This window comes from Trachurus trachurus (assembly GCF_905171665.1).
Source record: "Trachurus trachurus genome assembly, chromosome: 7".
In the NCBI taxonomy this organism is placed as follows: domain Eukaryota; kingdom Metazoa; phylum Chordata; class Actinopteri; order Carangiformes; family Carangidae; genus Trachurus; species Trachurus trachurus.
In genome coordinates this window covers 18,678,950-18,706,437 of record NC_139901.1, presented here as the reverse complement: position 1 = coordinate 18,706,437, position 27,488 = coordinate 18,678,950, and the positions used below count along the sequence as shown (strand labels likewise).

The 27,488-nt window shown below is 41.3% G+C and overlaps 1 protein-coding gene across 7 annotated transcripts; it reads right to left on the bottom strand.

Moving 5' to 3' along the window:
* Window positions 1-838: 838 nt before the first annotated feature.
* On the bottom strand, window positions 839-27,220 carry asb8 (ankyrin repeat and SOCS box containing 8). Of its 7 annotated transcripts, XM_083976067.1 has the most exons (14): window positions 26,981-27,220; window positions 25,776-25,952; window positions 25,577-25,681; window positions 12,435-12,506; window positions 9,051-9,147; window positions 8,710-8,822; window positions 8,072-8,236; window positions 7,666-7,814; window positions 7,115-7,208; window positions 6,892-7,011; window positions 5,740-5,895; window positions 5,282-5,470; window positions 4,862-4,967; window positions 839-4,011 (listed from the first exon to the last, which is right to left on the bottom strand). In XM_083976067.1, the coding sequence occupies exons 2-14, from the start codon at window positions 25,902-25,904 to the stop codon at window positions 3,779-3,781; spliced, it is 1,728 nt and encodes a 575-aa protein (XP_083832193.1). In that variant the 5' UTR covers window positions 25,905-25,952; window positions 26,981-27,220; the 3' UTR covers window positions 839-3,778. The 7 variants fall into 7 exon arrangements, with proteins under 7 accessions (XP_083832193.1, XP_083832189.1, XP_083832191.1 ...); XM_083976063.1 differs by lacking the exons at window positions 25,577-25,681; window positions 25,776-25,952; window positions 26,981-27,220 and adding exons at window positions 4,178-4,276; window positions 17,887-17,930; XM_083976065.1 differs by lacking the exons at window positions 25,577-25,681; window positions 25,776-25,952; window positions 26,981-27,220 and adding an exon at window positions 17,887-17,943.
* Window positions 27,221-27,488: the final 268 nt, after the last annotated feature.

Here is a 27,488-nt window from a genome sequence, read left to right as displayed (position 1 = left end):
ACATGCATTGCATAATGTCAGGAGAATGGGGTAGATCTTTATCTAATCAGACCCAGGGCCCTATAATTAACCCTGATCCGAAATGAGACTTGACCTTAAATGTAACCAAAAGTCGTTTGAGGATGCTTGCGCTGGGGAAAAAAAAAAAAAAAAAAAAAAAACAGCTCAAAAACACAAGTAACTTATTGGTCAGTGTGGCATCTTGACTGTAACCATTACAAAAATAAATACAGTTCCAGCAACTCTCTCTGCAATTAAAGGCTGCATACAAAAAGTTATGATCATGTTCATTTTATAATCAACATGTATATTGTCTCAAAAGGAAAACAAGCTTCAAAACAAGTATGATGATCATAATCATAGTCTTCTCCTTCCAAAAGCACTTGAGTCCCCAAAAAACATCAATTTAAAAGCTGCACTGGAGCAAGGATTTTTGGCAAATCCAAGCTCCTCAACACAACCCTCAGCTCCTCAGACGGTCTGGACATGCCACTTAACGGGAAGTACTCCAAATGATCTATTTCTGCATATTTTTCATATTTTATCAAGTTCAGTGTTTGATGAATTACATCTTCTGTAAACGTTCTTTCCCAGGATCAGGGTTAAAATGCTGTTTCTAATTCTTGTTCCACACTGCCTGGAATAAAACAGACACTGAAACATTGCTACATGCCTGGGAAGACTGAAGAAACACTGGTAACAGTGTTACAAACAGAGCAGTACATCATCTTTATGTTCAACACCAATACAAGCATTATGTGAGAGTCTCCACAGAAACCATGCTTTATCGTTGTGCATCTAAAATGAAATGTAAAAAACACATGATAGTCATTAAGATGTAGTTTCTTTAATTAAAACTGCAGCACTGTAAGTGTTCATAGTATTCCACTTGGACATGCATGGAAAAGTAAATATATTCATATAGTACAGATATGTACAGTACAAGGACAACTTTTTGAAATCATCAGTCCAACAATGGGAGTGTGAAAAACCATTAAAACACTATGTGCAACTGTCACATTGTTGCATTTTTCATTAAATTGCTCTTCTCATAACAGTTCTAGGGAACATCAATATGCACAAGACTGTGATGACGATTGTTATTTGACCAATTAAGTAAAAATAAGTTAGACAAGGACCATCAAAAGACACAACCAAATTTATCTTAAAAGATATAACAAAAGGGATAAAATCTCTTTTTGAAAAGGACTAATGACGTTTTCCTGCAGAGCAAACAAACAAAAAACAGAAATCTGTGTTAAAAGCAATTTGTCTCTATATTCATCGGTACAATCAGAAGCGTAATGACAAAAGTTGTATAGTGCTGAAAATAGCACACAACAAAAGAAAACAAGAAATTACAGAAAAGGTGCCAATGACATGAATTACATGAAAATATGAAAGCTAAATATAGTTTTAATTTTCATTTCATATGAACAATCGTCTATAAGGGACTGCCAGCCAAATATAGCGCCAGCAACAGAGTACAACAAAATGCCGGGCTCGCCATTGGGACTGGAGGACAAGAGGTTCAGTCAAAGGTGAGAAGTATTAAAGTTGCTGAGCAAATTCCCGTTTATGTATACAGTACAGATATGTGAAAATACCACTTTAAAAAAAAGAACAATAGAACTGCAAAAACCTAAATGAACAGAAATACAAAGCAACAAAAAAAAAACTTGCATTATTATTTTTAGTGCATAAAGACATGCCCTTATGTTAATGGACAGATATCTTGTTGAAATATTACATCTTGCAAATATAATCAGACAAAAGAGGGACAAAACTATAAAGGGACACAAAATGTTTGTTAAGGTGTTTATGTAAAAATATACTGATATCTGGATAAAATATGTTGGTGGGATTTATGAGAAAATGGAGCCATTCAGAAACTCAAAAGAAATCTAAACTTTTTCCTACGAGTGGGGATGTCTTTGCTGTGTCCCTCCAGCAGATGACAGACAAGTGTTTTATCATTCTGTGTCACTGGAAAGAGAGAGGATAGTTAAATAAACTCTTAATCTTAAAGGCTTAGAGGAATCGGCAACAGGTTATTAAATCGTTTTGTTCCTCATTGTTTTGACGAAATGAACAAATTAAGACAAATATTTTCTTTCTAAGGCTCCATTGATTATCACACGAGCAAATCTGCATGTTTTTAAAAGTGGGGGGTATCGGAGGCACCAACGTGATCTTAAGGCAAAAATTACCAGACATTGTGTGTGAGGCTGTGTAAGTGCAAGTAACAAGCAGTGATATACTGTAGATTGTGTCGCTGTGACCTCTGAATCACAAAATAACAGTCTGGCTATTGACTGCCTGCCCCAGAACTAGTACCAGGTGGTCTTTGGAGATTCAGAGATCTGACTTGTTGTCATATATGGCTTAGGTTTAGGTTTGGTAAAAAAAGCAGAGACCTAAGGGGTTCATCGCACTTCCAATGAGCAGCAAGGATGTGCAACCATCCTGAGAAGTGTGAAAACAACAGTTACAGAGAAACACAGTCACTAGAACAGTTTTTTTTTTTTTTTTAGATAAAATGGAAAAGGCATCCACTTACAAACCAATAAACAGCACAACCGCCTCTTTTAGAGGAAACGTGAGAAGGAGAGCAGAGGTTCAATTCCCTTCAGGTTAGACAAAAATATTGCTCAAACAATATGATTTTAGGATACTACACTGTCTTGGACAATCCAATGTATTTTGGTTTTATGGACTAATCTTGGAGGATGTGCCAATTAATTAAAAAAAATATATAGCTGCACATACTGTATCAAGAACATAACACCCTAATAGAAAAAGTCACATGCTAACAATCTAAATATTAATGTATCAGATCAGGAGTAGGCAAACTGCTATGTTCTGATGTACACAAACATATACACACAGAGCCAATCACACACACAGTATCTAAATTGTTTATCGTAAAGGGGTGTAGATGAGGTAAGTTTAGGGTCCATGTTGAGATCGCTTTGAGGTGGAACCATTTACAAAAGGTTTGCGTGAATATTTGAGATCGAAGTCGCCGAAGCTGAGACAGCTACTGCATCTTTGGAGCCGAGGGTGTGTGTGTGGGGACCTATGCGATGATGATGGCCTGCGTGGGTGTGTGTATGGCTGAAAACTCAAGGAGCACAAGGCACTATTCCCTGCTGAAAACAGTGTAAAAAAAAAATCCTGTGTATTGTTTGGTATCTGATTTGATCAAGAATGTTTATGCAACACCGGTGTGTGTGTGTGTGTGTGTGTGTGTGTGTGTGTGTGTGTGTGTGTGTGTGTGTGTGTGTGTTTCAAACTGTGCACGTGTGTGTGTGGTACGCGTCCACGTGGGAAGTTCATTACGGCAGTACACTCAGAGCGATGCAGTCCTACAGTCCAGTGAAGAGTCATTTTGACTGAGGGTGAGGAGAGATGAGCAAAGGGGGGTCGGGGGAGGGAGGGGGCGCATAGAGGGGAACAGGGTGGTGGGGTGGTGGGAGGTGGTGGTGGGGGGGGGGGAGTCCAGCCCCTGTAGTCTATGGCAAAGTTAACAGGAAGCTCTCTCAAAAGTCTCAGTCCATTCCCAGAAGGCTGCTGCTGAGCTCCAGGCCACAGCATGACGGCTCCACAGGAGGAGCAGAGAGAGCAGAGGAGGAGCAGGGAGGCCGAGGAGGAGGAGGAGGAGATATTTGGACTTCTAGACTGAGGTGGGGGGGGGGGACGGGGGACGGGGAGGTTGCCTGCTGCTCTTCTTTGCCCCTCTGTGATGAGCCAAGTCTTGGCTTGGTGGCATTGCTCATCATCTGGCAGCAGATTGAGACTGTGCAGCCATGATAATGTGAGAGGGTCCGCTCTCGGCCCTCTGCTGCTGGCCCATTCCCGCAAGCACAGACATGGCCATCGCCTCCGCCGCTGCCCTTGAGCTCAGGCCATTTTGCCCTGCGGAGGGGCTGTGCGCCAAAGAGCTGTGCTGGATCACTGGGGCCGGAGACCCCGTGGGCTCTGAGGTGTCTTTCATGCTCTCCTCAGCAACTGCACAGAAAAAGACATACAGACGTTTAGATTTATACTTTAATACACTTGAATAAACCTACTTAGCACAATATCCGTACTGGTTTGGAGATTATGTTTGTTGTTTAACATTTAAATTAAAACTATCCAAGTCAGGGACCCCATGTGTTGAGGCTATAGTCCTCACTGCAGGCGACCCTGGTTCGAATCCCGCGCCGAGCGGCCCTATCCTGCGTGTCATTCCCCTCCTCTCTGCCTCCCATTTCCTGTCTCTCTCTCGACTTTCCTGTCCAAAAAAAGGCAAAAAAGCCCCAAAATATACTTTAAAACTAAGTCAAAAATCAAAAAGTTCTGCCCTGAATAATCGGGAATGAGAAAACAAATATGGAAGGAAATTTGTAGCTTAGTAGGTTTTAATTATGTATGTTGTCTTTTCGTCAGCTCTTAGAAATGTCATGAATTGCTGTAAAAATGAAAATGCTGTTCCCTCAGCTTTGTTTAACTATTGTTTTCCTGGTCCAGATGCTGCTTTTTGAACCAAACAAACTAATAAACAGTTTATTACAGGAAGTAGCATGGAAGTTCAGTTGTTGGTATATTGCACAACTCAGAAATTGTTAATTGTTTACTAATAAATTGTGAGATGGCAGTAATATAGAGTTGTTGTTTTGGCTTTAATTACAGGTAACTGAATCATCACGCCATCCTGTCTGATTAATCAGAAGTGATTTCTAGTTGTTTTTAAACGTTTTCTGTAACTAACAGAACATCATTCATATGTAGATGTGGAAGAAATGTGATTGTAAATGCATTTTCCTGTAACTTTAAATATCACAAATAGAGTATTACTGCATAATTGTGCAGGGCTCACCTAAGTAGGCAGTCTTTTTCTGTAGGGTGGTAACAGGACAGTCCTTGTGGGCCAGCAGCAGCTGCTTCAAATGAGCCACTTCGTTCCGCAACAGAGACACTTCATTCTGACGGCACGGAAAATCAGACCCGTGGAATTACATATCACAGTTAGACAAACAGTGAAACCCAAAGGATTATTATTGTTAATATAAGCCGAAATAATACAACGAGAGTCTGAGATGAGTTGCAATGGTTTACAGGGATTCAAGTTACCCGATTTTTTCCTGAAATTGATTTTGCCAATCAGAAATACACCTCTTAAACTCCTAGGATTGTTGAAAACCTGTCAAGTGGGCAGGCGGTGTGACAGTGCACGCACCAACACCGGCTTCCCACAGGCCACTTTTCATCTCCGTCCGCCCACTCCAGGCCCACTCACCGACAGCGAGACGTTCAGGTTGCTGAGCTCCTCAGCCTTCTTCTCTAGAGAACTGACCCACAGTTTGCGTTTCTGTCTGCAGCGCGAGGCCGCGGCCCGATTCCTCTCAAGGAAGCGCTGTCTTCGTTCATCTGGGTCATCGTCTGCTGTCCGTCGCCGACGCCCACCTGTAGGCTGTGCTGGAGATACCTAGAGGGGGGGAAAGGGTGAGAAGCAAACCGACAGGCAGGAGGGGAGAGGAAGCAAGGCGAGAAAGAAAAAGGGAAGTTTGAGTCATAGTTTCATCATTTTAGTCAGAACACATCATAGTCATCTCACTACAAGAAGTACAGCCCTCATTTTCTGTAACTAGAACAGGTGTTACGGCCACATTAGACAAGATTTTATGTCAGTTACTTTGGGGTATTTCTTAAACTTTCCAAGTTTAAATCATTTTGACCTTTGACACCACAGTGTACCTGAGGTTGTGCAGGTGATGGAGCATCTGGCTGCTGGACAAGCAGTTGGCTCTGCTCTGCTTTCTGAGGCACCATGGGGCTGCTGCCCAAGCCCATGATCCCCATACTGTGTCCTGATGGGCTCTGCTGGGAGTGGGACAGCGCGGCCTTCAGCCGCTTGAAGAGAACAATCATACGACCGACATCATTAAAAAGCACAGGAACCAGAACACACAACACAACAGTATAATCATTGTAAGTAAGATCAAAGAAAGCAAAGAAAGCACAGACACCACAGATCAGATTTTATGGCGATAGCTCACTAATTTTTTGTGCCAAGTTAACTTAACATGGTTGCTAAGCTTAAAAAAAGCCTCGAGTAAGTTGTTAATCACACTTACGCAGCAGATGCATCATTTCATGGAAGCCAAGTAATTTCGAGTGATAACTATTTGTGCTGTGAAATTCTGCTGCAGACAGACAGAGATAAATCTACTTGATTATGTTTTCTGCTACGTCTCTGATGTTTTCATGATGAACTCTAATCCAGTGCCAGGTTGTCCCGCCCATCCATCCCCTCAGGAAAACTCTGTATCCTCAGAGGAATCTCTTTAAAAAGGTGCTCTAACTCTGCTGAGATCCTTTGCCCATGTTGACCTGACAGCTTGTTTTTAGCAACACATTCATGTGACATCCTGTTCTGTCTCAACCTTTTTGCACCGGGCTCAGCTCTGGAGGCTTTTCATGTTCCTGGAATAATTCTCACACCGAGGATGATGTTGCTTTGTGATATGAAGGTTGTCAATAATGTTTTGAAAACAACTGGCTGTGGCTCTGAAGGCATACAACTGGTAAACATCATCAGCCAACTAACGATTATCATTTGGTGCTAAGAGAGGCTTGTGTGTGTTTGCCAGTGCCAAGAAGAAAAAAAAACCTGGCCACACTCACTTGTTTTCATCTGTGATACAGATGAAAACTGTCACCCTCTGTGTAGTATCATAAGTTCAGTGCAAATTGTTATTGTAGTGCAAGGGTTAAATTAACAAGTAACTGCAGTAAAAAGTCATATGATGAACAAACTAAGTCAGCGCAGAGGAAAGCCGGAGGGTGAAGATGGAGACAAAAAGAACAGATAAAGAGATAAAAATAGAGAGCTAATCTAGTGCTGACCATCTTGGCCTCTGAGTGGATGCTGTAGCCAGAGGGGGAGTTAGAGCCGCTGCTGCTGCCTCCCAGAGGAGGACCAGGGATCCCAGGAATGTTGGGTACCATGCACAGAGGTCGGGCCAGCTGGAGAGCAGAAACGATACACAAATACACATGTATTAACAACTTGAACCAACTTCTTAGCTTTAGGGTTGAAATACAATACATTAGGACTGCGCTGCCTCACATTAATGACAGAGGGAATCTGTACGGGACCAGGGAGCAAAGGCACTGCCTGGCCAGAAGGGAGCATCATCATGGGGTAGTGGCTGGTTGGTGAACTAGACAGACAGACAGAAAGACAGACAGAGGAGAGACAACAGGAACAGGAAGTTCAGTCATTTTTGCAGAAATGACAATTTAGCACCATTCAGGAAACATATTCACTTCAAGTCCACAAACTCCCCACACTTCCATCCATCATAACTAGTCCAAACTGTGCAAAGAATTACTGCATTTTCTACGCACATTTATTTAATATTTATGTAAAATACATTTTTTAGAGACCAAGCATGTGTCGATTTAATGATGAAGATATAAAAGATATAAAAAATATGCACAGGACAACTAACGAATTTCAATTTGTGAACATGACGACCCTTAAGCCTCTTTGGAATTGGGAATATGAGTGTGATATCGCCACACCGTGAAAAGGGGGGAAAGGTATTTTCTGAGGCAAATCAGGGTAGAAACAATTAGCTGCAGTCAGAAGAAGGATGTTGACTGAACTTAACTCACCCCAGAGTACGATTGGAGGGCGGTGCCTGTGTGATGACAGACGTCGGTGATGGCATGGTGGGCTGAAGGGCATCGAAGCCCAAGTGTAGTGGGAGGGAGCCTGGACGAACAATGGTCGGTGTGGGGGCTGAACTCCTGGGGGGGGTGTCCTAGGAGATTGAAGGTGTCGGAAGTTGTGTTAAACAGTTGAAATACATGTTGAAGTCGTTCTCGATAAAGAAAATGGAGCTGTGCTTTTCAACATGTCAGGAATTACAATTTTATGAAAGAAGGTGACATGATTCACTTGGGATGTATTTATGTAACACTGCACAAGTCATCGTGACATGCATAATGAGCAACACTCCCTCCCGCCCTCTTCTTCTTACATACATTCAGCCCTCCCTTACTCCCATTTCTGTCCTACCTTTCCTCTCACCAGAGGCTCTATGCTGCTGTCTGACTGTCCAGAGTAAGAGTCTGGGCTATCTGGGGGTGAGGAGTCGACCTCTACAGGTTCCTCCTCTTTCACCTTCATGTCTGATGGTGTTTGCAGGCTCATGTCCAACGCCACAGAGTTTGCAGCAGGGAGCTGCGAAGAACACAGGATACAGTGAGAGAGAGAGATTAAGAAAGTAAGTTCACACCACTTATCACAGATAGCTTTCTCATAGACTACAGTGCTTTAAAAGGGGGAAGTGGGTATTTATCAGACACACCAAACAACCACAGCATCAATTTATGAAACATTGTCTTATCTGTAATAAAAACACACGTAAACTTGAAATGAAAGCATCATAATAAACTGCTGAAATAGCTAGTTTAAACTGTAATAACACACAATCAATGTGCACAAGGCGGGAATTCCTACGAAGCAATCATTTTTGACAAGTTCAACACTTGTCTGAGAAAGAAGGAAGTAAAAAAATCATATTTCACTTCATGGGAGTCTCTGCAGAAAATTTCCTTGGTTCCTGTACAGTAATGCATGCAGTCACACACACAGTCACACACATTTCACAGATGAAAACGCAGACAAAATAATCAACCCCAAGCCTTTCTTACAGCGTTCTTGGCCCTCTTTTCATCATCGTCTTGCTCGAAGGAGCTGGCCAGCTCGTTGAACAGACCGACCTCCTCGCAGTTCTTTAGGAAGCGGGTGGGAGTAGGTGTCTGGTCTGTCAAATGGGAATGAACAGAGATAGCTAAATATGACACTTTCACACATGGTTCACACTGAGCATTGAATATAGAAAGAAAACCGTGTCATAAACGAGCCTTTGGAGCTGCTTTTTTTTTTTTTTTAACTGTACTAATAGTGCTGGGGCTGAGCTTTTCCTAACAGCCAGGAGAGGATATATAACAAAGATAAAGAATAAACTGATTGTCTTGAAGACAAACAGTACCTGCAATTATGACAGAGTCAGTCCTGGGTGGTCCAAATTTCAGTGTCATCTCATGCTTGTGTTTGTGTACAGCCAAGTGGTCCTCATTGGTAAACCTCTGTAACAAGTGAGCAAGAAGATAAGAGGAGAGATAAGTACGTTACATGATGTCGCCTCAAGGTAAGCGTCTATTTTTTCCTGGTGACCTAAAGAAGCACTCTATAGTGCCTTAACCCAAATATCATGTTGCAAAAATCAGAGACAGATAATCTCTCAGAGATATATCCCAACACATGCAGCCAATACCATGTACATTATGTGACCAAACCACAAAGAAAACGATATCTGTGGTGTACAGTGTCTTAAAAGCTCTGTACGGGCCCATTATAGCTGCAGGATAAAGGCTCAAATTTCCTCAAACCAACTCGAATTATCTAGAAAAAGAAGAAGCGCTGTATGTAATGAGACCTAAAATAATTTCAGCCGCACTGAGATGTAGGAAATGAGCGTCAAAATGATGAACTGTAAAAACTACTGGCAAGAGAAAAAAAAAACGATGAACTGACACATCATATTGGGTAATGTCCTTTTTACAGAGGAAACCTAATTGTTTCCAATAGTAAGTGTGTGAAACATGCGGTGAGCTGTGTCTCGGTGGAGCTCTGCACTGGACTGTGATCTGTTGCCTAATATCAGGCGGTAGGAGCAACAGGAGGTCCGGCAAACAACACGACAAGATAGCCATTCACTCCTGTGTGAGACGCGCCGGCACTTCTTCTTTGGAGAAGTGGCAACGAGGTGAATCAGTCAGAGAGACGTAGGAGGAATAATCTTGGCTCTGGCACCACCAGCCTATTCACCATTCGCTGCAGCCTATTTTAGGGTGCCGCCGCGTTGCAGTTGCGAGTTCAGTCGTGAGAGTGAAGTGGAAACACAGTCAAGTGTCATGGGACTTATTTTTAGCCCCACCAGGCAGCATCACCAATACAACTACATGTCTCTTCCCCCTGAACAAGGAGGCTGGGTCTGGTGGTGGACAAAACTATCTGCGGCTAATCTCCCTGTATGAGATACTGGCAGATAGGATTACCCTGTCGCACACAGTAAATACTGGGAGCTGTTGTTGTTGTTGTTGTTCTTGTTGTTGTTGTTAACTTGGTAAAGGGAAAACCCTGGGCATACTTGTTCTATTATGGGCATGATTCAGACTTTCCTGGTAGACAACTGTTGCTTGTAAAGGGCAGCGGTAAAACAGCATTTGTGCATGAGCTACGTGTGACATAAAGGATGTTCCATGTCTAAATGTACACAAATAACCATCTCCAAGGCAAAAACACTCATAGATAACAGTCTAGACCTAAAAACAAGTTGTATGAGTAAGTAAGAATTGATAAAGGTTTTTTTTATCCAATGCACGAATGTCAGTTTTTGTAGTTGTGTTTGTTGATTCTTTAATCGGGCAGTTTTTTATTTAAAGTAAGAATTTGATCATTTTAGGCTGCATTTTATTCAGGTGCATTTCTTGTTTGATAGCTTGTGCTTAAACAGCCGAGGCTGCAACTGATCAATACTTTTACATAACCAGCTGATCAAAATGACGGTGTGTAATGCGACAGGGACTGTGGCCTTTAGTGACAAACCTACACACACACACACACACACACACACTATCCACAACCCAATTCAGCAGCTTCCCTCAGCTCTGTGGAGAAATTTGTGTGTTTTGTTGTTTTGGTTTTCTGGCCAGAAACTTTATTGTTTTGGTTCAGTCCTCAACAGCACTGACTCCAGATTCTTTTTTTCAGGGAATAAAATCTAATAAATCCACCGTACACACTGTCCAGAACAGCAGACACACACACAAAGGTAGTGACTAACTCTGGTTCATAGATACAATGGAGAAGGAAGCAGCATGTGCAGAAGTTTTTTAATTGAGTTTGCAGAGACCAAAACGGAGCTAAAGGAGAAAATATAATACCTCAATGTTGTGTTTGAACTTTATTCTGCTGCCCGACAGTGTAGAAATGAACTAATGTGTCTATAACATCTGGGATTTAATTGTAAATGTATTCATAAAATGGTGTAAAAATAAATAAAAATGTTTATATTGCTCAAAGTAAAGAGGTGTTGTGAAAACGCACCCAACCATCTAGCTAGATCACACCCTACTACGAGACCCTCAGACCTGTTTATACAACGGTTTGTCACTCAAACAAAGCTGGTCCGAGGGCTGCAGCTGTAGACCACCACCACCACCACCAACCTTCACTTTGCCTTGAGAAGCTTCAATGTGATTTTGTTACTGTCATTTAAATTAATGATGATGCAGCGTTTCCCACAGGATTTTAGGAGACTACGGGGTCGCCATAGTCTGTTGTGAATGAATGGGAAGCACTGGATGATGTCTGCAAATGAAATATGCAGAGTATTTACACCGCCAAAACATGTCAGGGATAAGTTAAGATGTCTGTTGCTATCAGGCGAGGCGTCCCACGGCGTCCATAATGTTCTGAGAAGAACAACGAGCAAACAAATCATCATTTATTTATCCAACACACGCATGTTTCACTGCCTTACATGGCTGCCGTTCAAGCCGCAAAGCCATGCGTACACATCCCGCCTGATCAGAGAACAGTACATGTGGGCTTATGAATCACAAATGTTTCTTAACCTCATTAACACTTTTCTTCCTCCACGGCTCAGGAGACATAATCCATCTCTCCGTCTCTGGGGGATATCACACCCAAACTGGACACAGCAACAAAACAGCTGAGCTCAACACCAGACATGATGTTTCTTGCGTTGGATAATAATCATGACTCCTAGGACACACTTGTTTTATTCTGCTGTGTTATCAGGCCAAGCCCCGACATCACACCACGTTACTGGCATGTGAGCGCACTATTGGCACTCAGCTGAGTCACTGCCGCGGCTCAAACCTGTGTCTGCAGGCGCTGCAAGTCAACAGTGACAGGTTGAAACAATAACTGTGCTCTGATTACTCACCGGAGCCTCCAGTGAGTCACGGCCAAAGGAGACAGCATTGTCTCACAAGACAGCATGCTCGCTATACAGTGCTATCGATGTGATGATCATTAAACTGTGCTGTGTAAAGCGAAGTCATTCTGGCAACACAAAGTGTTTTGGCAGACCGGAAGTTACTTCTCAGGGTCGAATAGTTGTAACACTGTTCAAACAGGAACCGTTATTATACTATATAAATAAATACTATCATGTAGAGTTCAGTCTCTTTTTCTTCTACCTTCAATTCATTTTCTTTTGGAAGCAGAGTATACTTACAACACTGACAGTAAACTGTAAAGTACTTACACAAAAACTAAAATACCCCACATCACACACATGCACACACCTGAAACCTAAGGGACAAGGAGGGAGAGGACTTACCTGTCCACAGCCAGGAGCGTTGCACACAAAAGGTCGGTCGTCCCCCATTTTTGCAAAGAGCTTGCAATGTAACTGTGGGAGAGGAGAAGAGGAGAACATTGCTGCGGCTTTTCTTGATTTGTGAACTGGAAAATCCTGGAAACAACAAAACAGGGATGCTGTGGCTTGTAGTCTTTAGTCTGAGCAGGAAGCCGAACGCTATTTAAAAATAACCCTGGCAAAAAGGAAAACATGCACAGAGGCAGCGAGACGAAGTTTCCCTGGTGATACTTCCTTCACACAGGGGGGCTTCTGGTTGGCCAATGAGGAGCTGCTTACAGGAGAGGACGACAGCTACCATTTACACAAAGACATCTCCCTCTGTCTCGTTTTCCCTCACTTCCAATCCCTCCTTCTCTCGTTACCACTCCCTCCTCTCACTTCTCCAGCACCTCCCAGCCTCCTGCCTTGTTGTACCCCTCATTCAGCCTCTCTCTGTCTGATGAAGCTGTTTCTCTCTCTCTGCATAATCTCTTCACACTCCCATGTGAATCCACAGCACAGTAATCCTGAGATGGGCACTTGGACGCCGGCTGACACTGTACCTCGTTTGTTCTTGTTGTGGTTAATTCATGATACGTTTGGTATGACCAGTGGTGCTTTCAAACAATATAATGTAAACTAAGAGTGGGCGACATGTAGAGCTGCAGGTGGACAGAGAGAAAAATGTAATATTATAAGTAATTCACTGGTTTTTTGTCAGATTTTAGTCTCTAAAATATGCAGATTTCCTGTATTTCTCTGTTTTACACCGTATTTAACTGGGTACATTTGGGTTTAAAACTGTTTACAAAACAAGAAATCTAAAATGTCATCTTGGACACTGGAAAGGTGGCATAGGTTTCTTGTCTCATGGACTTTGGATAACATGACAGCATTAATGACACAGCAACTTTTATTATGTAGGGCAGGCCTATACATTGTGTTTCATTATAACATGTATTGCTTAGGAGACATCTACCTTTGTGAATCACAAAAAATACATAAATGTATTGTATTATTGCCAATGAATAGTATGATCTGAAATATATGCCACAATAAAGAGTCATATTTACCTCAAAAATTATCAAAAAAAATTATAACTTTTTCCAAATACATCAGTGTGTAACAGCTCCATCCTCATGTCTGATGTTTTCAGTGATCGATAACATTATGTACAGTTTCACATCAAGAATCCACTTCACATTAACTTGTTGGTTGAACTTCTGGGTGAATATGATTGGCTGCCGCTGTTTATTCTTAAGATTTTATTGGTGTGCTATTAACGCACCATAAATATTTGGTAACACTCTAAAAATAGAGGTTCATAAGGATACCACTGTTGGATATGTGAATGTACTGGAAGCATTTCCAAGGCTTCCCACAGGACTACAAACCAAATACTACTCCTACTCTTCTCTTCCTGAGTACATGCTATTGTCAAGAGTTAAATATGCACATGCTTCTGTTTGGTTTCTCCTCCTGTTGTGCCTCAAGCTGAAGTGACATAAACTAAAGCTGTGTGATGCTTACTGCCTCTATCAGCTGTCTCCGCAGAGGAGAATAACTCCTTACAACCCCCCTCTCCTTGCTCCCCACCACCCCACTGCCTCAGCCCCAACCCCAACTACACTACACCACCCCCCCACCCTGCAGTGCTCTGCACAGCTGAAACGCGCTCCATGCGAAGACAAACTGGGAAGTTTAGAAAAATAACTTGTGCATTAAATTTGAATCAGTGAATTGGAGGAGTAGCAATGCCAATGGATGAGGGACATTAATGTTTTAGCACTCTCAGCTGGCCCAAAGTGACGTCTGGCAGCTATTACACAATGCTGTCCCACTGACAGTACAGCAACTAGCAACATGCATCAAGGACACAGTGATGTATACGAGTGGAAACCTTTCAATAAACAAAAGCCGCTGATTACTGCAATATTCAGCAGGACTCGACTAAAATGCATGAGCAGAGATAACGGCTGACCTTAATGATTTAATACCAGCTATTTAATATTTAAGTCTTAGGTGTCTTTATGGATCGACCTCCTGAACTTGTACTTCAACTGTGACGATTTGACAGGACACTTTCACTCCTTCTGTGTCCTTTTGACTTTTTTCTAAATGTGGTGCAATTGTGTTTGTTTGTTTTTTAAAGTTGTTGGTATTTTATTCAACGCACAACATTCAGCCTCCACAAACTGCAGAGCATTGTCCGTTAAACATGTTCAGTGTTGTAATATTACTGATTTATCGACGGCATTAATCTCTGCTGCACCGACTACATGGGTTGAGCATGTAGCCTAAGATTATTGAGTGGGACAGATTATTCATTATGTTGGCGAGGCATAAATGGCTGAAAGTTTTCCCAAAGTTGAAGTCAGTACATTTTCCTCCTTCCTCCCTCCATTTCTCCCTCTGTCGAGGACAGCTGCCCCTGAGCCAACACATGATTACTGAAGCCTTGCGCTGGAATACGACGCTCTCCCATGACGCCGGGCCTGTAACAGGCCTTACCGTTGTGTCCCTCAGCTCTGTGTCTTTATGAGGAAAGAGGCCTGCATCGTGTTTTCATGCAAAAAGCCCTGTCCCTCCCTGCAAAAGATGAAACGGCCGATGTGGCAGAGCAGTCTGATTTCTTGCAGACCTCCCATGCTCTGGAGAAAGACAGGAGATCGGTGCCAGGACCTTCACAAAGTGCTTACAATCCACTGAGTCTATTTGGGCTGAGATGTGTCTACAAACAAGATACACCGTCTAGCTCGTTATACCGAGGGTGTGGACTGTGTGGAGAAATGTACACATCTGGTGTGAGGAGTGGGAACAGATTTCAGAGTTTACATCTTACTAAAGACATGCTAGACATTAACTTGGCTGGCAGGCACCGACATGAAATGTGGGGTTTTATCTTGTGGGAAGTCCACCATAAATTCCAGATGACAGGGGTGGAAAATCATTTCTTTTCATGGCTGCCCCAACAAATATCTTAACCTGATTGAGACAGATGTGTTGAGGTCTTTTCTTTAGACTCTACTTCTTGGGTTTTGTAGAACGACTATCAACCTTGGAGGACATCTTCAAAGACTGCAACTCTGTACAAACGGAAAGAATACTATTAATCTGCTACTTTGATCAGTCAGATATGTCTCACTGAGAATAGACTCCAGGAGTAATTAATTAGTTGACAGTGTAACGTTTTACAGCACACTGTAAAATGCTCTGCTTCATTCAGACCTCAACTGTGTGAGAGACAATAAATCAGTCTGCTACTCACATTAGTCCTGATGCACGTCACAGATATTCATTTCAGGCATGGATATCAAGTCCACCTATTTTCGCCTCCTTTCATCCAAGGTGACATGGAAGCACTCAAAGTGCCCTAATTCCTGCCCCTCTCATTGAGCTGCTGCCAAAGTCCCACCATTAACTTGGATTTCTCCGACTCAGCAGGTGTAGAGGAACGAGTCCCAGCTATAATCAGCCTCAGCCATCCAGTGTTTGATGCAGCCTGCTAGGAAACTGACTAAACAAACTGTATTAATAGCTCCTGCTGCAGCCATGACTCTGGAATCTGAGGCTTGAATTGCCAGAGGGTAGGGGAGACCCCACAAAAAGGAAAAAAAAGGAAAAGAAAGAAAGAAAGAAAGAAAGAAAGAAAGAAAGAAAGAAAGAAAAGATGCAGTCAGCAGTCGGTCAAGTGAAGGATCATGGGTATTTGCTGGATCACAGGTGAGGTCTTGTAAATGTGCTATGCGCTCTAGAGACCACAGATCTAGGCTGTGGCTGGGTGTGTGTGCAACAGCCAATATGTATTTATGTAAGCAAAGTGAACACGAGATTTGGTAAATGGAACAAATGAAATCCTATATCCATGTCTGCATAACTAACAAGGCCTAAAAGCTAAATCCATGCCAAGCCAGGAGACAATGCGGGACAATATGGGATGGACCCAGAGCGGTTTTCCAAAATTAAATCAAAAACACTGTCCTGATCTGATTCCTGCTGGGCGGCTTTTACAAGCTCTTGCCGTGAGGTCTTTTTTCTAAAAAACCTCAAAAAGAAGAAAAAGACCATGTCATTTTATGTTTTGCGATTCAAACAGAGCCAGCACAGCACTGGCGCTAAATCACCAACAATTTAGCAAAGTCCATGCTGAACAGCATTACCAGTACGACACTGAATTAACAACTCAATAATAAGATTTACAGGCTTTAAATCACTGACATTGCACTGATTCATACGCCGTATACTCTATACAGTATGTGTGTGTGTAAGATTAGATTTATTCACAGTGTAGTTAATGTGATGGCATTTAAGCTGCAGTCAAATGCATGTCATGAGTGTGGGTCAAAATGTTTGGTTGGACTTACACAGACAGACTGCAGCTTTCTCTCCAGTGTAAAACTTTCTCTATGTGATGGAATGAGGTACAAGTCTGCCAAAAACATGACCTACATTCCTAGTGAAGGTGTTGACATGCATGTGGATGCGGATCCCGGGGCGTTCAACAGCTCCAATTGCAAATACTATGGATATCATTATTACTTTAGCCTATTAATTCTTTTGAGGCTCTCCCTGCAGACCCACTTTATCATCGTGTAATAGCCTGCCGCCAAAAAGCAAAAAAAAAAAAAAAACCCAGACAAGACAGGCAAATTATGTTCCCATGGGTTTTGAGCATGTGTAAGAGAGGCAGTGTCAAAGCGAAATCCTGAACTCCTGCAAACTTTAGTTCCTTCTTCTAGACAGCGTTGCCTTGCTTGAAAAAGTTGGGTCTTTCTTAGCCTCCATTACCCTCTGGCTATGTACGGGCACACTTAGCCCTGCCTTTTCCCGTAACAAGACCGCCTTTTCTTTTCAGCAATTGGCTATAGGCACGCCAGTCAAACGGCATCTAATGCAAGCAACGCGTTAGACCCTGTCAATAACATCGACTGGCACCATCTTATTGGTTGAGAACCAGAAATCAACTTTTTGTATCCACGCAAAAAAAAAAAAAAAAAAAAAACTAATGGCTAGCTGGCGTGGCTAGCGTTAACAACAGGCCGTATACACGTTCAAAGTGAGTAATAACAGCTCCACTACCACTCTCTGCTGTGACAGCAAACACACGGTAACACACGTTTAACTACACCCGAAGTGAACGGCTGTATTTTAGAGATATTGCGACATAACCACAGTCAGAAAAGTAGTAAAAAGCTAGCAGTTGGTTGGCTGGCTGGCTGGTTAGCGGAATGACACTTGAGTGCAAATCGAGACTCTGGGTCCGAATGAAGCGCAAGTAGCTGCCACAACAGTTTTGACAATTCAACAGACGCGTCGTTTTAGCAACAACAAACAATGAAAACTGGCCCGGCGGGTGCTACTTTGTCATAGTTTAGTGCAGTCGAGATATCTGTGGTAGATTTCAAGGGTAATAAAGTGTTTACAAACTCACCCTTGCGCCCCTCTCTCTGGCTCCCCTCTCCTCTCCTCTCTCTTGGAATTTGACACTCCCCTCGGCGACGTCGAACTATCGCGAGAATTCACGTAGGGGGCAGACATTTAAAATGTGGTCTAGACGCAGAGAGAGTCCCCCAAGAAGGAGATTACTCATATTGAGTAATTGTAACGACTCGCCTTTGTTTAAAAAAAAAAAATATATATATATATATATATATAAGTATAGTCATATCTTGACGAAATTGGACATACAGTCACTGGTTGAGTCTCCTCAGCGTTTGGCATAGATGTCAAAATTTACAATTCAAAGTATGAAGCTGTCTATCTCGGTGGACTTGGGCCCTGATGTCTTTCACACACAAACAAGCAAATATATGCAGTTCTTTAGAGCAGGGGTTCCCAAACTTTTCCATGCCAAGGCCCCCCAAATAGGATCAGCCAGAGACGATCAGCTTCTGGCCAGGGACCCCTTTTGCCAAGATTGAGGCTTGATGCACAAACTGCCAGGTCAACACAATTTATGATGTCATGAATGATATTTTGCCTGGAAAGCAATTAGAAAGATGAGCATGATGGCAAATAAGTTTTCAATATGTTATATTACTATAAATTATATTTCATAATGATTCTCAAAATATAATGATTTTATTTTATTTTGTTATTTGCATTTTTACTCATCTTTGCTCAAATTTGCCGAGGACCCCTTAGCAACCCCAGGCAGCCCCCACTTTGAAAACCACTGCTTTAGAGGCATCAGCATTTTAAAAGTCTGAATAAACGGAAATCTTATGATACAAGCATAATCTTGTCTTCTCATGATAGTGTGCCTACTGTTTCATTAAGCAATTTTTTCAATATTACAGAATATTTCATCATGTAGCATTAGTCAATGCAGCCAGACCTTAATATATAGGCCGATCAAGCAAGTACATAATGTTAAGTTCTTCTTGACATAGTTAAAAATGTATCAATTCAAATATACACCCAGTTGGCACAAAGCTAAAAACCAATGCAGCCCTGGAGTAAATGCCAACACTTTAATATCCAGTTCATTTGTCAAAAACTTTTCATTCAATTTTGATCATTGTGGAGACTGCACTTGTCAGTAGTGTTAAATTGTATTGTGCATACTGACTTAGAAACCGCAACCCTATCTTGTCCACCCCATTTATATGTGAGGTATAGGTTAAGCAATTAAAACACTTGCACTGCAAATATCATATACTGTCCAAAATTATCATTGCTGAATCTCTCTGAAATTGTTTTAATGAAATCTGAGCATTACAAGGGAGGATTTATTGCAGACGGCATTTTTAGCGGGTTACCCGTAAAGTACCAACTGAGTGTTTATTAGTCATTTTGTTACTTGATTACAGGTCGTAATACTTCTGGGAAGAAACAACTTAATTCAAGTAAAAACTCTGCACACAAAATTTTACTTAATTAAAAGTGCAAAAGTTTTAACACTAGTTATGAAAAGTTATTAAAAAGCATGATGCATCACATCACTTTTGCAGCATGGAGCTAATTTGAATTATTTTTGAATTTCCAACCAGCAGTCATCATATCATCATCATATCTTCACATCATCATCATATCTAATGTAATCTAATCATATCTTTATTGATTAAAGTTATATCAATATACAGTATGCAATGTAACTGAATCCGACAAATAGCTGGATAAAGTGTGTCATATTTGCCTGTGAAATGTAGTTGAGTCAGAGTATAGAGTATAAGTAGAAAATATTGTACAGAGGTGAAGTATAGCTACCTAAAATTACATTTAAGTACAGTCCATGAATAGATATAGCCTACTTAATTACTTTCAACCACTGTGGGATAAGGTCACTACCACAAAATATTGAGAGGCATGTTCACAACAAAATGATCACAACTCTGACCTCAGTGCTAAAATAGGTAAAAAGCAGTTAGGGAAATGTTGTCAATGATGTAGATATTGTGTATTTGATATTGATCTTTTTCTATAGTCTCAGGAAAAGCTGAAGTTGTGATTTGAAACTTTAAAATGTATTTTCTGATAGGATCTCCATGCAACCTGATATTAAAAATGTGCAATTTTAAACTAGTGACCATCCATGCATATTGTTTCACTTATGTTATATAAATATATTTTACATATCTTTTACATTCTGTCTATTATTGTGTAGAATTATGTCTTTTGTATAGCTTACAATAAGTGTTGCATGCAATGTCCCAGTTCACATGATAACAGTAAACTGTTGAAACTTCTGTATGAACACAGAAAATAAAGGCGCCGTCCTCCCCCCACGCTTTGTTTTTGTTTCCTTCCTGATACTCTCACCCTATTCTTTTCCCTTGAAGTGAACGTCCTGAATGTGGAGGTACATGGCAGCACCATTAACAAACCTAAGAGAATGGGCTGGGATATATGACAGCCCACATCCATGGTTGAACAAAAGATTCTGTTACCGTAATTATATATGTTAAACTCAAGCTGTATGTTTGAAAGTGCACAAATTATTGTAGATGAGCCATCTGATGTAATCCACAGCTGTTGTTACTGAACAGTGCAATTTACCACAGATATGCAAATTACACTCATTCACATGTTACTTCAAAAACCAATTCATGTGAATCCACAGACAAAGCTTGAGAGACCCCCAATGGATGATTTGAGAACTGAGTGCATTTAAGTGAGCTTTGGTATTCCCCTCTGGAGATAGAAACAAAGACACCACGAGTTCACCCCTATTTCCACAAACTAAATAAATCTCTCACAGTATTGGAATAAATCTAGTAACTCTGTTTATATATAACATATTGTCCCTTTTAATTTCATAATTTCATTAGCAGGCCTAGAGTAGTGTGAATTTGATTAGACAAAGAATATGATTTCATCTCACCTCAAAACTGTAGCAACATTTAATTTACTTCCTAAACTTAACAGGAGCCCGTGGACAAAGCCATTGTAAGTGACATTAACCACTATCACTGAACCACCTGTTGAAAATTGACAAAGGCAAAAAAGAGATATTTAGAAAAAGGTGGTTTTATTAGGAACTCTGGTATTAAAAACTACAATGAGGAGGAGTTATTTATTATGTTTAACTTATAAATGTAGTATTGTTTACCACTATCATGCACCCTTGTCAGTTTGTAACATGTTCCTAACCATGCTGTTAAATGAATCTTAAGTTGATCTATACCACCTTCCCACAATATTAGTATGTATTAGGAATCATCCCAAACACTTTATTTTGGACCTCAAAAACTGATTACATGTACATAAATTAGATATAGCATCTTACACTGTGTTTTATGAGGTAAACTGTGTTGTATCTATTACTTCATACTGTGCTGTGGTTCACTGCTGTGCTCTGATTGATAGACTGTTTGAAAGTGCAGGTGAGGTTTATAGTGAGGCCACACCACTGTTTACACTGATCTGATGAGAATTGCTGATATAGCGATGGTCTGTGAGTGTTGAAATTGCTCTTGAGCTTTGATTACAAACTCTCTGACAAGTTCTGCTGATGGTTTGAGGAAGGTTTAGACTGTCTTTACTTTTTTTTCTTTTTTTTTCACCCCTAGCACTTTTACCGTCATACAGGAGCTTTTATTATGTTTGCTTGTACTAGTTTCTCTTCATTTTTACTGTCATGCTTTGTATCATATAGACTCTCCACAACCATATCTCACTCATTGTACTTTGGACCTGAATGAAAACTCCTTAAGCTGAGATGTTTTTCCTGATTTATCCATGACTGACCATTTGGGTTTTTAACTTTTAATTGATTTGAATTAATGATTTCCTTTACTCTGCCAACAAGTGCCAAGAACTTTATTCAGAAAGTAAGCTCTAGGTAACAAATTCTGACTGTTCATCTTGTGGTTTCTCGTATTTGAGCTCCTCTGGGCCTCTCATTGTAATGACAGTGATTCAGTCTAATGACTGCACTAAAACGGTAATTACACAAGCCCTAAAGAGATCACGGCTGTGTTCAGCCCTGACCACTGACGGAGTTTCACACTGTTGAACAGCAATTAAGCCTTTTCTTCACTGAGTTAATATTCACACTGATCTATGTATAGACCCAGGAGATAATGAATATGGATATATTTTCAGCATAGAGTTTCATACACATCCAAACATTGCAGATGCATGTCCACCTCTAATCCCAAAGAATTGACCCTGGATAACTTGTTTGGTAATCAAAATAGGGGCTTATTTACATGTATTTCTTCTCATGGAAGAAATGTGGACATGAGAATTATGGGAATCAAAAATAAAAGGAATCAAGGTTAATGTACATCTAGCTGTTTCAGTTTCAGACTCCTGGTGTGGAACATGCTGCCTCATTGGAATATCCTTTGTTAAAATTATAACTAAAACTGTTAAGTCTATGCAAATAAACCGAAATTAGTCTGGCCCCATGAATATGACACAGCTAAATATTTCAGTAGTGTTGCACATCCTACCACAGTGAAGCTTTTAAAGTATGGTAAAAGCACTTAATCCAACAATGTGATGTCTCCTGTTAGTTTAAACAACCTAAAAATTTCACAAATTTTGTAAATAAAAATTGCCGGAAAAATAAATGGAATATAAAGGCATTTACTTTCATTAGGTTGACAAAGAAAAAAAGCACTTTTGCTGGTGCACACAAGACATGATCTAAGGGGTTCATTTTTATACATTTGCAGAACAAGCAAACAAAATCACAGAAATGGTAAGAGTTCAGACAAATACCATAACAAACGTAAATACATTTTGCAAGCATATTTAGTGAATCTTTCAAAGACAAAACTTAGTACTCATGCCATTTAATGGTTCTAACATTTAAACAGTTAATTTAAAATAATCTTTAAACATATGCTGCAAAATGTTGGGCCCGTGAGCACCCTTGAAAACCTGAACTCCTGCAAGTTAAGATTGGAACACATTTATAAAAAAACAAAAACAAAAAAACACAAATTATTCCTCCTTGGCAAATGTGACTGCACCCTTGGTTAAAACAAAGCCCAAATAAATATTAAATTACATACAACAGCAGGCATGTTGAAGTGACTTTTACCAACGAGCTTGATGGGGGCAAGACAAATGCGCCCATCATACTTTGTGAAATCAATCTGTGAACCAAATAATATTCTTCTTTTTGTTGCCTCTACATGACAAATAAAACTGTTGTTTTCCGTTCTGGTAAAAGTTTGTTTGTTTTCTTCCCCTTGGTAAAATGCGGTGGTAGCTTGTAGTGGTAAAACGACTGCACTGTGAGTTTTCCTGGGGCGTCACTCAAAGAAAGATGGCCACTCCAACTATTAAACAAACTACTTAACATTTGCTCCTGGTCACTACTTCAGAAACTGTATCCTCTTAATTACTAGGCAGCCTGCATTATTCCGCATTAGCGTTCATTCATAAACTTAGATTCTGAAACCTGATTCTAACCTTTACATTTTTACATAAAAAGCAAAACCTATTTTTACCACCACACTCAGTATTTTATTACGTTTTCCTCATCCTTTGTGACATACCGGTACAATGATAGTAATTACGTTCCATTATACTGAAGTTTTGTAATATTCAATAATAACTGTGAATTTTGCAAACAAAATGAATAAACCTATGACGATACACTGGCTCTGTATAAACATACAGAGAAAGGCCGGGTAGTGGGACACAGTTAGCTTTGTGTAGGTAAAGATAACTCCCAACATCACAGGACTCAATCTGATGCAATCGTTTCTTTTTGTACACCCCATTAAGGTTGGGTGGCATAAGATTTGTTGCACAATGACGTCCAACAAGTCAGTAAAATAACAACATGAAGATAATGCATTGGTAGAGGCTCGCTCCTCGAGCTAAATCTGATCAAATGTATCGACTTGAACTTAAATAACTGCTCATTTCAATGCTGTGCACTAAATTTTTTTTTTTTTTAAAGAAACATGGTGAGTTTTGCTCAGCTCTCCCAGTGCATGAATCTGTATTGATTTGCAATAAGGTTTAATAAACGAGAGCCACTGTCAGACACTGTCATACATTTCGCTGAAGACACTTCCTTGCCAGTACATGCTGTGGGATGAGCTGTAAAGGTCAACCAGTGGGGTTTATCACCTCAGTCTCTCAGCAGCAGGTAGTCTTTGATCGTCTCTGGTAAAGGAAGCTCTTTTACAGCCGTGGGGAGGAACTGCACTCCAAGACTCTGCCGGACAGCACAACGTGCCAGAGAGCGCAGCGTGGGAGCCTGAGCCACCATGTTGGTCAGCCTCGCCAGCAGCTGCGGATCTTTATTCAGCTCCCTGGGAAGGGTGCCGTCAGCCCGTCGGATCTCAAACCGCCCTGCTGCCCGGCACAGCAGATCAAGGCACTCCTCCTCCTGTTCGGTGCCCAGGCCTCGGGCCAACAGAGCCACCAGTCGGGAGATAGGGGTCTGGCCCTTCAGGTTGGTCACATGGACCTGGGCTCCATAGTCTAATAGCACTTTGACACTCTCTAGGTTGCCTTTCATAGCTGCCCAACTCAAAGGAGTGTCATTGTTGTAGTCCCGGGCATTGGGACAGGCTCCGCTCTCTAGCAGGGCCCTCACACACTCAGGGTTATCTTTGAAGGCGGCCCAGTGAAGTGGAGTGTCCTTGTTACCATCCAGGGCATTTGGCTGAGCCCCATACTCCAACAGCAGCTCCACGCAGCTTTCATCCTTCTCTGCCGCATAGTGCAGCGCTGTGCGGTTGTATCCATCCAAAGCATTCACCTGTGAAGTAAAGTCAATACATTAAAGGGGCAATATGCCAAAGAGGTAACAGCCCTAACCACATACATGCAACAGTAGGTCTTGGACACAACTCATTTTGTTTCATATACCGTGGTATACTCAAGAGCATGAAGTGTGAAAGTTGTGGGGGACCTGGTATGTCGATTCAAGGGTGTGGCAATCAGCCACTAAGATGCAACATTACTTGCAAAACCAGTTTCAAGGTTAAGTGTTGGCAGATGATTGAACTGATCACTGTACTGCCATGACTCTGAGGTTCTGAGGGGTCCATGCACACAAATTAAAACAGACACTGTCAGAGGAACTAACTTTCTACCAAAGATTTATCCATATTTGTTCCTGGTTATTATCTTAGGTAACAGGGACCGTTTCTGGAACACAAGCATCACTGGTATTATTAAGATTAATGAATGCAATTTCCTCCCTTTCAGGCAGCCACTGTCTCAAGACAGCACAATATGACCCTCAATATGATTCTGTAAATGAACATCATGCCCAGCTTTACTTTGCACCTGCATATGAACTTGGGTTATGAACAACTGGTTTAAAAGGGCTTTTTAACATTTCATTGGTGTGTTCAAGTGCGTAGGAGTGAACTTCAACTTCTAACACTTCAGAACTGTCAATCATATGACAATCTTTAAATACAAGCAACTCTGTATTTTGTTTTCGATTTCAGTGTTGAACACACCCACTGGAGGAGTTTTAAAGCTTGTGCTCACAATTGAATTGCTTAAAAAAGATAAGATATCCTTGGTAAAAAAAACAAACAACAAACAACAACAACAACTGGGCATTATGTCAAGTGTGATGGATTGGATCGCCCAAGTATCTTAGGCAAGGCTGTCACAGTGAGTGCCTGGGAGGTAGCAGATTAATACAAAATCTTGTGGTTTGGTGTTTGTGAGAGTCATCAGTGACGTACCTCTGCTCCCTTCTCCAACAGCAGCTCCACACAGTCGGCATCAGCGACCATGCACGCACAGTGCAGGGGCTTAAGTGTGCCATGCATCCGGTTCACATCAGCTCCCTTAGACACGGGGATAGTGATGTCAATACAACTGTGTTGACACTCGTAAATCTTATACACGTGAAGTCAAACTGAAAGATGAGCAGGTCCATACCTTACGAATGAGATCCTCCACATTGTCGTGTGGGAATGAGCGGATGGCTGCGATGGTGCGGATGAGCCGCTCAGACAAGGAGTATTTACTTTGAATGCTTTGCATGATGTACCACATAGTAGAGCTCATGTGTAACAGAGGACCATGGCACCCAGGCAGGGGTGACACTACGGCACGCTGAAAGACAAGGTGGAGTTAAAAACTGTAAGACACAATGGTTTTCACAACTAAGAAAATACTACATACAAAAAAAACTACAAATTGAAAGGGTCCCTCTTCTGCTGGTAATTATTTGGGGTAATTAATTAATTAATTCAGTGACTAACTGAAGGTGGTTTTCTGTTGCTTGTGATGGACAATAAAGTTTTTTTTACTGGATTGAATTGAATTAGACTTCTTCTTAGGTAGTGGCAGAATGTGTGTTTCCTGATTGTTTTATTACAACAAGATGCTTTAAAACCTAAAAAAAATAAAAAATAAAAAATAAAAATCTATGTTTAAAGTTAACATGAAATAAGAATCATAATTTCTGAAGTACGTGTTGGCATTTAATCAAAGTGTCATACATTTACATTACATTACATACATTTAGTAGATTTCCCAGGTCTTTAATCATTATCATGTTGGATAGACCGTGCAATCTATACTGTGCACGCTTGTACTATCGTTTATCTGAGACCGGGTGCCTCACGTTGCTCTGCTGTCGCTGCTCCCTTGCAGTCGCCCGAGGATCGACTGTCAGCAAGGTGACTGCCATGTAAATAACTGAACGTAAACATATGACTGACACTGACAGCTAATGCTAGCTCTCTTATCTGGGAGAGGACATGGTCCACAACAAAAGGAAAGAAAACACACGATGTGCAACAGTGATGCACGCATACTACCAAGTGATAGTTGTGAGGAATAACGGGCTAACGTTTGCATACAAATCACAACAGCTATTTGACCGACAGGCAGACGCTGACAGGCAGGTTTAGAGGCGATAATTATCCCCGGCTGTATTTTCACAAGCTGCTAGCACTAGCACGGTAGCTAGCTAGCGAGCGAGCTAACGTTAGCATTATGAGCTAAAGCACAACCGACACTCGTAGGCGGAAAAAAAAAAATCAAATGACATCCATCTTCAAACACTTGTGAGCACTCCTAGAAATGCTTCACCCATCTACCGTCGATAAATAAGCAAAACAAACTAGATAACGTACCGTTTTCGGCCCTCGGTTTGGTGGTCTGACAGGCTGCGAAACGGTTTTGACATTAACTACATAAACAGATGACGTCACACAGCCACGCCCTCCTCCTCCTCCTCCTCCACCACCTCGCACGAGCTCCTGTTGCTGTGTATTTAAACCTTTTAATACACAGTCAGTCTCTATGATTTAAACCCAGCGGAGCCGATACCGACTTCCCGGCTGGTCTCAGTGCTGCTGCCTCAGGAGTTGGGACCTCCGCCTGCAGGATAATAATGTCTCCGTCAGAGCACTCACCCTCCTAATATAGGCTTGTAACGCTTGTAACGTAATGGCAGGACCGCACCACCACATACCATGAATGCCTCCAGTTCATGTCCATGTAAAGGACGGTCGAGTCGACGAGACGAGTGCTTCACAGCCAAACCAGCGACACTTTTTTTTTTTTTTTTACATGGACAGTCTGTCCAAAGTCGTAGTCCTATTATAGTCCATCTTTGACAGCTGACACACTACAAGAATA

Bases quoted from the DNA above. Each gene is read 5' to 3' on its own strand.
- asb8 (XM_083976067.1), bottom strand. From the start codon at position 25,904: ATGAGCTCTACTATGTGGTACATCATGCAAAGCATTCAAAGTAAATAC. The intron at 12,507-25,576 runs GTACGTCACTGA...CCTCTCCCACAG, and splicing joins TGTTGGAGAAGGGAGCAGAG to TTACATTGCAAGCTCTTTGC. The intron at 8,823-9,050 runs GTACTGTTTGTC...CCCATTTGACAG, and splicing joins TGACTCTGTCATAATTGCAG to ACCAGACACCTACTCCCACC.